This window comes from Anabrus simplex, chromosome 11 (genome assembly GCF_040414725.1).
Source record: "Anabrus simplex isolate iqAnaSimp1 chromosome 11, ASM4041472v1, whole genome shotgun sequence".
Classification (NCBI taxonomy): Eukaryota; Metazoa; Arthropoda; class Insecta; order Orthoptera; family Tettigoniidae; genus Anabrus; species Anabrus simplex.
The window spans coordinates 122,217,993-122,232,027 of record NC_090275.1 but is presented as its reverse complement, the minus strand read 5'-3'; the positions used below and the strand labels follow the sequence as shown (position 1 = coordinate 122,232,027).

At 41.0% G+C, this 14,035-nt stretch overlaps 1 protein-coding gene across 2 annotated transcripts in view; it reads right to left on the bottom strand.

Annotated features, from left to right (window-relative positions):
- LOC136883180 (ATP-binding cassette sub-family B member 10, mitochondrial) overlaps window positions 1–14,035 on the bottom strand; it is a 199,887-nt gene continuing 185,852 nt past the window's right edge. The window contains exons 10-11 of one of the 2 annotated variants that reach the window (XM_067155360.2): window positions 4,941–5,050; window positions 1–312 (exon numbers count right to left, since the gene is read on the bottom strand). In XM_067155360.2, the coding sequence (XP_067011461.1) occupies window positions 143–312; window positions 4,941–5,050 (280 nt within the window). In that variant the 3' untranslated portion in view covers window positions 1–142. The remainder of the gene's footprint in view (window positions 313–4,940; window positions 5,051–14,035) is intronic. The other variant, XM_067155361.2, reaches the window with a different exon arrangement.

Sequence of the window (14,035 nt, the reverse complement as noted above, 5' to 3'; positions counted from 1 at the left end):
AAACTGTCCTCTTTTGAGCCTCTCGGTGTGGTTCTCTTCCCTCTTGATACAAACCAAGACACATGAAAGGGGCAGAAAATTATATTTCTTCAATTAAAAATATCTTTGTTATACACATCTGTACAATGAACAACTAATTGTCTCAACATTGCCCAACAACCTGGGCGAGATTCATCGGTGTGGTCCCTGAGGAGAGATCCTGGAACGTCTGGTGTTGCACAAGTTTCTTGAAACAGCCATCCGAGTTCGTCATCAGCTCAAGGTAGGTTCCTCTTTCAACAACTTGGCCCTTTTCCAGAACAACGATCTGATCTGCAAACATCAGAATTCTCATTTAATGGCACTCACATCACTCCTAGATTACATCCATGTTGACAGCAAGCAAAGTTTGTTATGTATGAACCTGTAAACATGCAGTGGTAATGTGCTCTGTAGCTCATTCTTCTTTGTTAAAATTGGGAGGACACTATAAAATTGATGTTTAGCCCATAGAAACATCAAGGGCTGGTAACCTAAATGCAACAGCGATCTACTGAGAAGATTTTGAACTTATAAATTAAATTTATATTATATATATTAAAATAGTTTACTAAAAACAGCTTTGGCAAGTTCTACTGGACTGATTTGCTTCATTTCTGTTTTATTCTCTCCGGAATTAACTGCCAGTGAATCATGAGACATTGATAGGTCTCTGTTCAGCCAACTTTAAGTAATCATAAAATCATAAAATCAAGTCATTAAATGAACACTCCAATAATTGCAATACATTCTGTATTTAGCAGGTTGCTAAGGGAATAACACTTTCATTAATGTTTTTTTTTTTTTTTTTTTTTTTGCTATGGGCTTTACGTCGCACCGACACAGATAGGTCTTATGGCGACGATGGGATAGGAAAGGCCTAGGAGTTGGAAGGAAGCGGCCGTGGCCTTAATTAAGGTACAGCCCCAGCATTTGCCTGGTGTGAAAATGGGAAACCACGGAAAACCATTTTCAGGGCTGCCGATAGTGGGATTCGAACCTACTATCTCCCGGATGCAAGCTTCACAGCCGCGCGCCTCTACGCGCACAGCCAACTCGCCCGGTCATTAATGTTCTGACATGTGATTTTCATTCTCCATAATGTCATTGCATGCAGCCATGTTTGAGTACCACCTGTGAAGCCAGTGAGCATACACTTCCTCTGATGATGGAAGAATACTATTCTCTGCAAGATACTCTTTGATTCTCTGACCTTCCCATGCTTCTGAATATACTCAACACATGCCAGAACACACGTAATAACTTACATGCTGGTAAGGTATCAAGTCAACTAGTCTTCTGTATGACCATTAATAAAGTGCAGGGATAAACTCTTTGAAAAAGTGGGTAGTCTACTTACCCGAACGGTCAATTTATTGCATGTTGCACTATCTCGGGCAAGATCGCTTGAAAATGTTCATAAAACTACCGCAAAGGGCAAGCAAAACAATGACAGGCAGGAATGCTGTGGGGCAGCGCGGGTCCACTACATCGCACCAACACAGACAGGTCTGATGGAATAGGAGTGGGTACAGCCTGGTGTGAAAATGGGAAACCACGGAAAATCATCTTTGGGTCTGCCGACAGTTGGCTCCCAAATGCAAGCTGACAGCTATGCCACCCACACTGCGCAGCATTAACCAATGGCAATCCAGTATAATATATTAGAAAAGTCAGTTACTGTGACAGTAAAAATGCTCTAGACAATGACAGGAAATAAACTGCTGTACTTGCTAGGTAAGCGTACCAGTACACTGACATGATAAAGGGCTCTACAGTACGCAGCGCTCACTTGTCCACCAAAAATGAGATGTGCTGCTTTCTGTTGGAAGACCTTGGTAGTTCTTAACGGCTATTTACCATAGATGAGATAGCCTGCACCCTGGGGGCGGATTTAAGAACTATTTCATTTGAGTGGTACTTGTACAAGTAATTGCGATCTCCGAACCAATTGTTTCTTCTATTTGATTGACATCATGCTGCTCAATGCCTACATGTCGCACAGACTAGTGAACGGGAATACAGACAATACAGACAGAATGTTTCAAGTGTTCAAACAGAAACTTGCTAATCACTTCGAAGGCAGCGTTGTCCACCGACGGGCAGCTACACCTGGAGAATTGCCGCCACGACTGACTGGCCAACATTTTCACATAAAGATCCCACCAACAGAAGCTAAAGCAACTACGTTGTGTTGCATGTCAGCAAAAGAAGACCAGAAGGGAAAGTACATGGGGCATTGTGACTCCTGCAACATTCCATTGTGTCAGGAGCATTTCCAGTCATACCACACAAAAAAGGCCTACTGACTTTCGAATCCCGGACTCCAAGCAACAAGGAACCTATTCTGTGTAAGAGCATAAATTATATATAACTGTTGCCTCACAATCCTTTTTTCTGTAAAGAATCCTGATTTACATCAATATATACGGAATTTATCCAGATTTATTTGAGGTCTACAAACTGAACAAATTGTGTGAAAATTCGTGGTTTCCAAGCCCCTTCTTCTAAAGGAGGATGGGGATGGGTTCACAAGGGGTTTGTGTAACTGCAATCACACAGAGAACGGTTCAATACACTCACCGGAAAAAAGAAAAAGCTATGTATTTCAGACAAAATTTAATGCTACGTCCATTTGAAACATGGTAAAAATCAAATATTATGACATTACAACAATATGGCTACCGGTATGTATACCAACAGTTGGAAACGACGAAGGCGGTTCAAGTTTTACAGGCACCTTTCGAGAATGGACTATGGCAGGCTTACGAAGTTCTTCTCACTCATCCAAAGCTACAAGGCTGGAAGTATGTGGCTCAATGAAGTAAAAAAGGACTTAACTTCTGCTGGGATTTCTGATGCTGATGTCTCAGATCGCCCTCAACTTTGTAAATTGATAAATTTGTGGTCTCCTCAACTAAATGTTAAATCTCACAGCAAAGAAAGGAAAAACTAATTGCAGAACTAAAGAAGTATTGTGAAAGAAAGCGAGCATCCAAAAAGAACTAATCTAGTGGGCTAATAATGGCCTTGTATTATAAGTTAACTAGCCCATTCAAGAAGTTTCAGCACAATAACTGATAAAGATTGTTCATTGTGACAATCACAAGTCCAACAACACGAATTTGGAAATGTCAAAACCTGGAGCTCTGCACAGTTTCATTGGCAGTCCATTTGTCCACATGGATATTACCACCTCTAGCTACAGTTACAGCTATGATTCGATCAGGCATGCTCAGGATGGAATCTCGAATGTTCTCTTGTGGTGTGAGCTCCCATTCTGCCTGGAGCGCAGCCTGAAGTTGAGCCAGTGTATCAGGGGAACGACTCCTAGCACGTCTCCCAAACATGGTCTATCGGGATTAGGTCAGGACTACAGGCAGGCCACACCATGCGCTCAATTCCGACTTCATCCAGGTACTCATGTACACAAATGGCGTGTGGTCGAGCACTGTCATGAATCAAGATAAAATTCTTGCTGATGACAGGTGCAAAAGGCACCACGTAATCCATTAAAAGCTCCTCGATGTATTGGTGGGCTATCAGACTTCCATTCTTGACAAACACAAGCTCCGTGGTAAACCCAGCCCAGGCCATCAAAGAGCCTTCATTGAACAGTGTCCTTGCAGAGAAAGTCCAGGGTGAATAACATTCCTCGGACCTTCTCTACACTCTTTCCCTTCCATCCGCTGCCCTCAAACAGAATCTGGATTTATCCGTAAACAGCAGCGAGCTCCACTGTTCCACAGTCCAGTTTCGATGGATGGTGGCGAATTGCATCCAAGAGGCTCTCGTGTAAGCTGAGGTCTTGCAGCGGGCCTCTTGGACTTTAAATCCGCTTCATACAACCTCCTCCTTACAGTCCTTTCGCTGATGTTCATGCCTCATACTTAATGCACACGATTTCTGGCCTCCACAGCTGTTGTATGTCGATCACGACGAGCTTGCATTACGAGAAAGCTATCATCACGCTCAGTAGTGCTTCTCCTATGACCAGAACCAGGCCTCCTGGTGTAGATATTAGCCCTCTGTACCATTTAACAGTTCTGTACACGTTAGAACAAGACGTCTGCTACACAGCGTATACTGGGCCCATCCTCCACTAATGCTACGGCCCTTGCTGCATTTTCAGGTGAAAGAGCCTTTATGACCTGACTTAGAAGCGAGACTAATTGTTGTAGACAAGCCGTAATATCCACAAAAATAAGCGGCACAGTAATTCACAACAACTGACCTTAAGACAGCTGCTTGTGGTTATTCTTGTCAAAAGGCCGGAAATGGCAGTATTGGTGTTGTGATTGTCACAATTATCAATTATGGCACTGAAACTTCTCAAATAGGTTCTATTGTAATCACAGTTCAATACGGATCTATCATTATGAAACATTTCATTTAATTACTTAGCCAAGCAGGCAAAACGTAATGCCTATTTATACTTAGGTTTAAAAGTTAATATAGCCAAATTAGGCAAGGATATAGAGTTTCTTAAACAATGTATTACGTAAAATTTGACACCTAATTTTCTCAAAGGCAACTTGAATAGATTTCGACCTTCACCTCACATTGCTAGAATATCTCACATGGTATGTACTTTTACGAGACCGTACGTGTCTTTACATTGTTTATTTGTGTTTTTATTTTGCTTTAGGCTGACGATGACCTATTACTAGGTCGAAACTAGTCCCTAATCATTTATGTAATTTAAACTATTTACACTTTGTATTGAAAAGGTGGACCCAAATAATACATTAATTTACTCTATTGTTTCAAATAGACTGACATTTAATTATGTCTGAAATACATAGTGTTTCGCTTTTTTTTTTTTTGCCAGTGAGTATGAAAACTGGCATGTATTATGCGTGAAAGTCAAACTTCACCTAGTTTGAACCTTTATTCTACCTTTTATGAACTAAAAGTCTCACCTGAGTTGCGGATGGTAGACAAGCGATGAGCAATAGTGAGCACGGTACGGCCTCGTAGGATTCTCTCCATCGCTTCCTGGACCAAGTGTTCACTCTCAGAATCCAGAGCACTGCAACAAGATAACACCAGCCTCCTGTTACCGTATCAAAACAAGACCCTGAAAGTTAGGGAAAGACAAAGACATTTGAATTTGTCATGGAAAACCAGGGGAATTAATATATAAAGTATGTAAAGTATCAGTTCCGGTTTGCAGAAAAGTCAGTAAAAATTATGCAGCTGCAAATAATGTGAATAATCAAAATTCAGTTGGTTACTGCTGCTTGTATAGCTTGTTTACTTTTACTCTTACGAAGGCCATCCGGAAAGTGGTACGCGTTTGTGCAATAAAGATACAGGAGTAAATATTAACAAATATACATATTTTTATTGGAAAGAGCATACTTTACACTACTTCTCCACATAATCTCCAAGCAAATTTAGGCATTTGTCATAACGTGGGACGAGTTTTTGTATTCCAGTGTCATAGTCCTCCGCCGCCAGCGTATTGAGATATGTAGTCATGGCTCGTTTAAGTTCTTCATCGCTGTCAAATCTTTTTCCTGCCAGAAAGTCTTTAAGCTTCGTAAAGAGATGAAAATCCGAAGGGGCCAAGTCCGGGCTATTCGGAGGATGGTCGAAGGTTTCCCACTTGAATTGCTGCAAAAGTTGTTGTGTTATCGCAGCTGCATGAGGCCTGACGTTGTCATGAAGGAGAATGACGCCTGTAGACATTATACCTCGCCGTCGATTTTGTATTGCCCGCCGTAATTTCTTTAACACGTTCACTGCGTATTAGCAGAGCGTGACATTCCCGCCAACCTGAACAAAATATTTGTGTGGGACTCTTCAAAAGTTGTAATTATCGAAGTTTTGTACGTTGGTAGGACGAGTTCGATAGAACTCGTGGACGTTTTCTTTTTATTAATAATATTATACTGTACTTCGCGCCTGGTGCGTGACCAGCACGGTAGTTGAAATCGAGTAATACTGGTCACCAGACGGATCACGCGCCATGCGCGTTGGTAGATTACTGTGCATTATTTACCGCGGATAGCAAACAAATGCATAAAGTATATTCATATTTACACTTCTCTATTACAGAATTTGACAAACATAAATGAAAACTTTGGCTAAACGTCTCGTAACGTTGAAGGAACCACATTGTCGGCCACCTGCAAAAAAATATAAATAAAATGATAACATAAGCATTACGACGCAGTCAAAAATGATTAATGCACGTTATTTCAAGTTATTTACAAATATGATGCAGGAATAAAGGACAATTAGAAGTTTTGTTCGTGTTAAACACATATATGATGCAAGAATATATGACAATTACAAGTTCAGTTCTTTTACTGAACATATTGCAGTAATGGAATTTACCGTATTTATTTGAAAAGCGGAATCACTCGTAATTCTCTTGAAGTAATAATAAACAGAAAATGCAGTGTCTTGCCTCGCACTGAAGTGGTCTTGCTGCTCAAAGATCCCATAAATGAACGATGACGTATGACGACAACTCTGGAGAGGAAATACGCGGGAAACGGAATACGCACGTGCAAATATGGCTACGGATGAATCTACTAGTAGACTGGACTTACATGATGTGTGGGATGACAATCAGTGCCTTTCTTACCAGGCGGGAAACCTGTGATTCACATTTCCTAGCAACCGACCCATGACGCTTATAAAGTAGCGTCACGTGCCCAGTGCGTGATCCGCATTGAACGTGTTAATGTTTCACAATACGCACGGGGCATAAAATCAATGAGCAGTACACCTCAGCAATCCCAGAAAACGGTTGCCATGAGTTTCCTGGTGGACAGAACTGTCATGAATTTTTTTGGTTTGGTTGGTGAATGAGCATGATGCCACTCCACTGTCTGTCGTTTACTCTCAGGTGATGCATAACAAACCCATGTTTCGTCCCCAGTAATGATGCGAGTCAGGAAAGAGTCTCCTTCATCGGAATAATGTCCCAGAAACGTCAGTGCTGCAGCCATACGCTTGATTTTGTGCTCCTCTGTAAGCATGCGAGGGACCCACTTTGCACAGATTTTTGAATAATCCAAATTGTCTTTGACAATTTTATGAACAATTGTTTGAGACACATTAGGAAAATGTTCACAGAGTTCATCAATTGTGACGCGCCGATCATTCCTCACGCATTCGTCTACTGCGCTAAGCAGTTGGTCTGTAATGACAGACTACTTTCCTGAACGCTCCTCGTCATGTGTATTTCCCCTTCCCAGGTTGAAGTTGTGATACCAGCGCCGAACAGACGACTCGTCCATCACATTGTCTCCATACACCTCCGTTAATTGGCGATGAATACCACAAGGTTGAACGTTTCGTGCATTAAGAAATTTAATCATGGCCCTCACTTCACAACTGGCGGGGTTCTCAATTTGTTTAAACATTTTAAACGATCACAGACACAACACAGGCAATGCTAGCATCACGCAACCTCGCACAGAGCAGGAAGACAAGCCACTGACGCGGTCTGACCTTGCCCAGCGGCTACCTGAGTCGTCAGCGCTCCATGCGGCGCTAACGGGTACTACTTTCCGGATGGCCCTCGTATTTATAACATAAAAGAAAAAAAGAGTTAAGCAGAGCGCTGGACAGCTGTGGAAATGTGAAGGCTAATAAAAACAATAGATATCTACAAAAAGAAATCACTCATTCCCATTAAATGTGGTTAACAAATTAAGCATAAAACTGGCACACAAAGGAATAGAACTGTAGATCCTCCTTTGTCCGCTCCAGTGTGCTAAGTTGGTAATGAGACAAAGTCTCTCATAGTTCACTGACACTGCCGGTGGCTCCAAATAGCCTACGCAGTGGCATCCACAGTATGCGTCTTGGTGGGTGTGTTATTTACCAACTGAAGAGCCCAACTTATCACACTGGGACGAAACGCTAGCGACCAGCAATGCTGGAAAATTAGTTGGAAAATTTATAATGTCCAATAGCGGACCATTGAGATTGGTATTATAAATTTACTCATTTGGGACAAATATTTCAGGTTCCCAATGGGAATCAACAAGTATATCATCTGATAGCCAGGCACGCATCAATTTTTGGTAATGAGACAAAGTCTCTCATAGTGCATTGGCACTGCCGGAGGCTCCAAGTAGCCTACGCAGTGGCCTCCATGGTATGCACTCGCCATGCGTCTAGGTAGGTGTGCTATTTACCAACTGAAGAGACCAACTTAGCACACTGGGGCGAAACGCTGGTAACCAGGAATGAGTTAGCTGCAAAATTTATAATGTCCAATAGCAGACCATTGATATCTATATACGGTATATAAAATAAGAGTTTTGTCTGTAAATTACTCAGAATTTGAAAGGAATGGTATTTATGTATCGTTCATGTCCACAGTAACAAGGAAATGCACTTTTTACGTTTCCGTAATTTCTGTCTGTCTGTATGTATATATATGCATGTATGTACACGCATAATGAGAAAACGGCTGAAGGGAATTTAATGAAAATAGGTATGTAAAGTCGGGGGATGAGCCACTACAATCCAAGCTATAAATTATTTTATTCGTGCTGAGTGAAATCGTAGTTTAGGGGAAGGCCTCCTCCTCTGCGAACCATGTGACCTTGCCGCGGTGGGGAGGCTTGCGTGTCCCAATGATGCAGATAGCCGAGCCGCAGGTGCAACCATATCGGATGGGTATCTGTTGAGAGACCAGATTAACGAATGGTTCATCGAAAGGGGGCTAGCAGCAAGGGCGGCAGTCTAGATGATTGACTGATACGGCCTTATAATAATACTCAACATGGCTTAGCTGTGTTGATACAGCTACACGGCTGAAAGCAACGGGAAACTACAGCCGTAACTACCTCCCGAGGACATGCAGCTCTCTCTGTATGAATGATATACTGATGATGGCTTCCTCCCGGGTAAAATATTCCGGAGGTAAACTAGTCCCCTATTCGGATCTCCGGGTGGGGACTACACGAGAGGGGGCGATCATCAGGAAGATGGATACTGACATTCTGCGAGTCGGAGCGTGGAATGTTAGAAGTTTGAATCGTTGTGGTAGGTTAGAGAATCTGAAAAGGGAGATGGATAAGCTAAAGTTAGATGTAGTTGGTATAAATGAAGTACATTGGCAGGAAGAACAAGATTTTTGGTCAGGCGACTACCGAATTATCAACACAAAATCAAACAGGGGAAATGCAGGAGTTGGTTTAATAATGAATAAGAAAATAGGGCAGCAGGTAAGCTACTACGACCAGCATAGTGAAAGAATTATTGTCGTCAAGATAGACACCAAACCAATGCCCACCACAATAGTGCAGGTCTATATGCCTACTAGTTCAGCGGATGATGAAGAAATCGAAAGAATATACGAGGAGTTAGAAGATTTAATACAATATGTAAAAGGTGATGAAAATCTAATTGTGATGGGAGACTGGAATGCAGTGGTACGTGAAGGAAGAGAAGATAGTACAGTAGGAGAATTTGGATTGGGACAAAGGAACGAAAAAGGAAGTCGGCTGGTTGAATTCTGCATTGATCATAATTTAGTCCTTGCCAATACTTGGTTCAAACACCACAAACGACGGCTGTATACGTGGACGAGACCTGGAGACACTGGAAGGTATCAAATAGACTTCATAATGATTAGGCAGAGATTGAGAAACCAGGTGTTGGATTGCAAAACTTTCCCAGGAGCAAACGTGGACTCTGACCACAACTTGTTGGTCATGAAATGCCATCTGAAGTTGAAGAAATTGAAGAAAGGAAAGAATGCAAAAAGATGGGATCTAGACAAGTTGAAAGAAAAGAGTGTGAGGGATTGTTTCAAGGAACATGTTGCACAAGGACTAAATGAAAAGGATGAAGGAAACACTATAGAGGAAGAGTGGAGAGTCATGAAAAATGAAGTCAGTAGCAAAGACTTTAATATTACTTATCTAGACTCACAGAGCGCGCTGATGTTAAGCGGAATATTGAACACTTTCGCGCATCGCCATGTTGCGGGCGCTTCAGCTTCGAATGCATGGCTAGCACGTGGTAATGTTTACAGACCCTTGCACGTTTTCAATCTGAATCATGCCTGTTAGTGAATCTGGTTTGGTATTATATGTGACGGAGTGATAATATATTGTAAAATATTTTCAAGGAATGTGGGAGCTGATACATTATGTTAGTTTTTTTTTTTTTTTGCTATTTGCTTTACGTCGCACCGACACAGATATGCCTTATGGCGACGATGGGAAAGGAAAGGCCTAGGAAGTGGAAGGAAGCGGCCGTGGCCTTAATTAAGGTACAACCGCGGCATTTGCCTGGCGTGAAAATGGGAAACCACGGAAAACCATCTTTAGGGCTGCCGACAGTGGGGTTCGAACCCTCTATCTCCCGATTACTGGATACTGGCCGCACTTAAGCGACTGCAGATATCGAGCTCGGTCATTACGTTAGTTAAATTGATCGGCAATATTAGGCCTAAAGTTAGGTCTTACCTGTGGAATGGAAATATATTCACGAAGGTGAATTCGTGTGCAGTCTTCATTTGAACAGACTGATATCAGAAGGGATCTGGTATTTCTTTTCACATGTGAGTAGAAATTGAACTGTCAAAAACTAACTTTCCTTTACCATAATCGAGAACTAAACAGGTTATAGGGTGGTTGATTCAGAGAACGCATGGACATGAAATTTAGAATATTTAGGCTTCTTTTCCTTGTTTGCCTTTTTCCAATTCATGGGGGATAATTTTGACCTAGAAAGCTGTTCTGAAAAAGGCAACATATTTTTCATACAAACTGTAGCGGTATTACAAATTTGAGAAAACTGGGCCGTAACATATGCTTGATACAACTTGATAAAACCTTCTAATATTAGGGTAAGGTATTGCTTCAAATTATCAATTATCTGAAAAATTATTTATTAGTATTGTATTTTTCCCACTTGCTTTATAATAAAAGAATGCAATTGTTTATACGCTGTTCCAGAAAGATCGGACAATATAAAGTCTAAACAAAGCTCATTACAATCTTGTCAATCCTAGAATTCATTAGAAAACGCTAATCAAATTAACTTTTCACTATGATATTAATCTTTTTTGTTTGCAAGTGCTTTGCTTTCAATTTCATTTTATTTTCTTTCTGGTGTAAATCATGGTGCTCATATTAGAGCAAATTTAGAACACACTTTCAATTTTTATGTGCTTAGATAATGTTAATTCAGAATGAGTTTGTAAAAGCAGTAATATTTAAGAAGATAATATTATGAGGAGGGTTTTACATCTTAAATGATAACTTTCTTACTTAAGCCTAACCAGGCGAGTTGGCCGTGCGGTTAGGACCGTGCAGCTGTGAACTTGCATCCGTGATATAGTGGGTTCGAACCTCACTGTCGGCAGCCCTGAAGATGGTTTTCCGTGGTTTCCCATTTTCACACCAGGCAAATGCTGGGGCTGTAATTTTAATTAAGGTCACGGGCTCTTCCTTCCCATTCCTAGGCCTTTCCTATTCCATCATTGCCATAAGACCTGTCTGTGCCGGTGCGACGTATAACAAATTGTAAAAAATAAAACCTAAACCACGGAGAGAAATTCAACCTAACCGTACACATTAATTTTATTTTAAGAAATACACAATAGAAGACTAGCACCAGTGTAATGAATGTCAGGCAGCATTTAAGTTACCTAAATCCAAATCACACGAACATGATAATTTAACTTCTACTCATCCAATTACGTTATCTCATATCCAAACCAAACCCTATTGCACAACTGGCCAGAAAGGCCATGGCATACCAAACGATCGCTGCTCAGCTTGAAGGCCTGCAGATTACGAGGTGTCATGTGGTCAGCACGACGAGTCCTCTCAGCTGTTATGTCACCGTCAGATAGCTCCGCAATTGTAATCACGTATGCTGAGTGGACCTCGAACCAGCACACAGATCCAGGTACAAATCTCTGACCTAGCCGGGGATTGAACCCGGAGCCTCCGGGTACGAAGTAGACACGTTACCCGTACACCGCGGAGTCGGCATTTCACATTCAAAAAATGATAAAACATGTATCTGATTGTTTTAGAAAGATTTCTGCAGTCATGTACATTTTAAACAATCTGTTCAGATAATTGAAAAAAATTTGCTGTAATGACTTATATGAGAGAAATCATAAGCTATGTACCTTTCATAGAAAGATTTTATTTTACAGGTTTCCTTTTTCGTTGATATTGGAGATCACTGTTATCGGTACAGGAGTTTGTAAATATTTAATTTGTGTGTTCTCCAATCAGCTGAGAGACAGGTAATATCTCACGATATGTAATCATACTTAAGTTGTAGACCGCTTTTTGAACATGTCTTCATATTTTCAATAAAGCTAAATAGTTGTTTGGTCCTAGGTTTCTCAAGAGACAGATTCCCACATTATTCTTGCCCTTTGAGTCTGGCCTTCTTGCCATACGTACAATGTTCAAACACATCAGTTACAAACATGACCCTTATATTAAAGTGAGCGACATGATCATTTTCGATGTACCGCTAGTGTATTTTTGTAGTAGTGATTTTTCAGTCTTCTTATTCAGTCTGCCAAAGGTTTCTCTTTTTAGGTGCGCCACCTATAAGTTATCCAAAGGATTTGTGTAGATTGTTCAGTTTTATACAGAAGTATATTTTTATATTACCACAGTCTTGATATTATGTATATTTATTGCGTGTGTACACGGTAGTTGGTATAAGCTGCCATTAATTTTATAAGGCGAATGTTTTCATGTGTGCGAAATGTAAGTTAAAACATGAATTCCATACGATCTCCGCGTTAAGCTGAGGAGCGCCCGCAACATGGCGATACGCGCATGGACATGTCCACCCCAGTCACACGCTTCTGCGCAGCTAGTGGTGTGGGGCCTTGGTCAGTAGGGCTGCTGAAGAAATGTTAGGAAGGAAGAAAAGATCAACTAAGAATCAGTGGATAACTCAGGAGATACTAGACCTGATTGATGAACGACAAAAATACAAGAATGCTAGAAATGAAGAGGGCAGAAAAGAATACAGGTGATTAAAGAATCAAGTGGATAGAAAGTACAAGGTAGCTAAGGAAGAATGGCTGAAGGAGAAGTGCAAGGATGTCGAAGGCTGTATGGTCCTGGGAAAGGTAGATGCTGCATACAGGAAAATCAAGGAAACCTTTGGAGAAAGGAAATCTAGGTGTATGAATATTAAGAGCTCAGATGGAAAGCCACTTTTAGGGAGAGAAGACAAAGCAGAAAGATGGCAGGAGCATATCCAACAGTTGTATCAAGGTAAAGATGTAGATAATTTGGTTCTGGAACATGAAGAGGCTGTTGATGCTGATGAAATGGGAGACCCAATTTTGAGGTCAGAGTTTGACAGAGCTGCGAGTGACCTCAATAGGAACAAGCCACCTGGAATTGAATGTTGTTGTACCTATTCCAAAGAAAGCCGGTGTTGACAGGTGTGAAAACTATCGCACTATTAGTTTAGTATCTCATGCCTGCAAAATTTTAACACGTATTATTTACAGGAGAATGGAAAAACAAGTTGAAGCTGAGTTAGGAGAAGATCAATTTGGTTTCAGAAGAAATGTAGGAACACGTGAAGCAATCCTGACTTTACGTCTGATCTTAGAGAATCGAATCAAGAAGGACAAGCCCACGTACATGGCATTCGTAGATCTAGAAAAGGTATTCGATAATGTTGATTGGACCAAGCTATTTATGATTCTGAAGATGATAGGGATCAGATACCGAGAACGAAGAATTATCTACAATCTGTATAAAAATCAGTCTGCAGTGATAAGAATCGAGGACTTTGAAAAAGAAGCAGCAATCCAGAAAGGAGTGAGGCAAAGCTGCAGTTTGTCCCCTCTCCTTTTCAATGTTTACATAGAACAGGCAGTAAAGGAAATCAAAGAGAAATTTGGAAAGAGAATCACAATCCAAGGAGAGGAAATCAAAACCTTGAGATTTGCCGATGATATTGTTATTTTATCTGAGACTGCAGAAGATCTCGAGAAGTTGCTGAATTGTAGGGATAAGTCTTGGGTAAGGAGTAC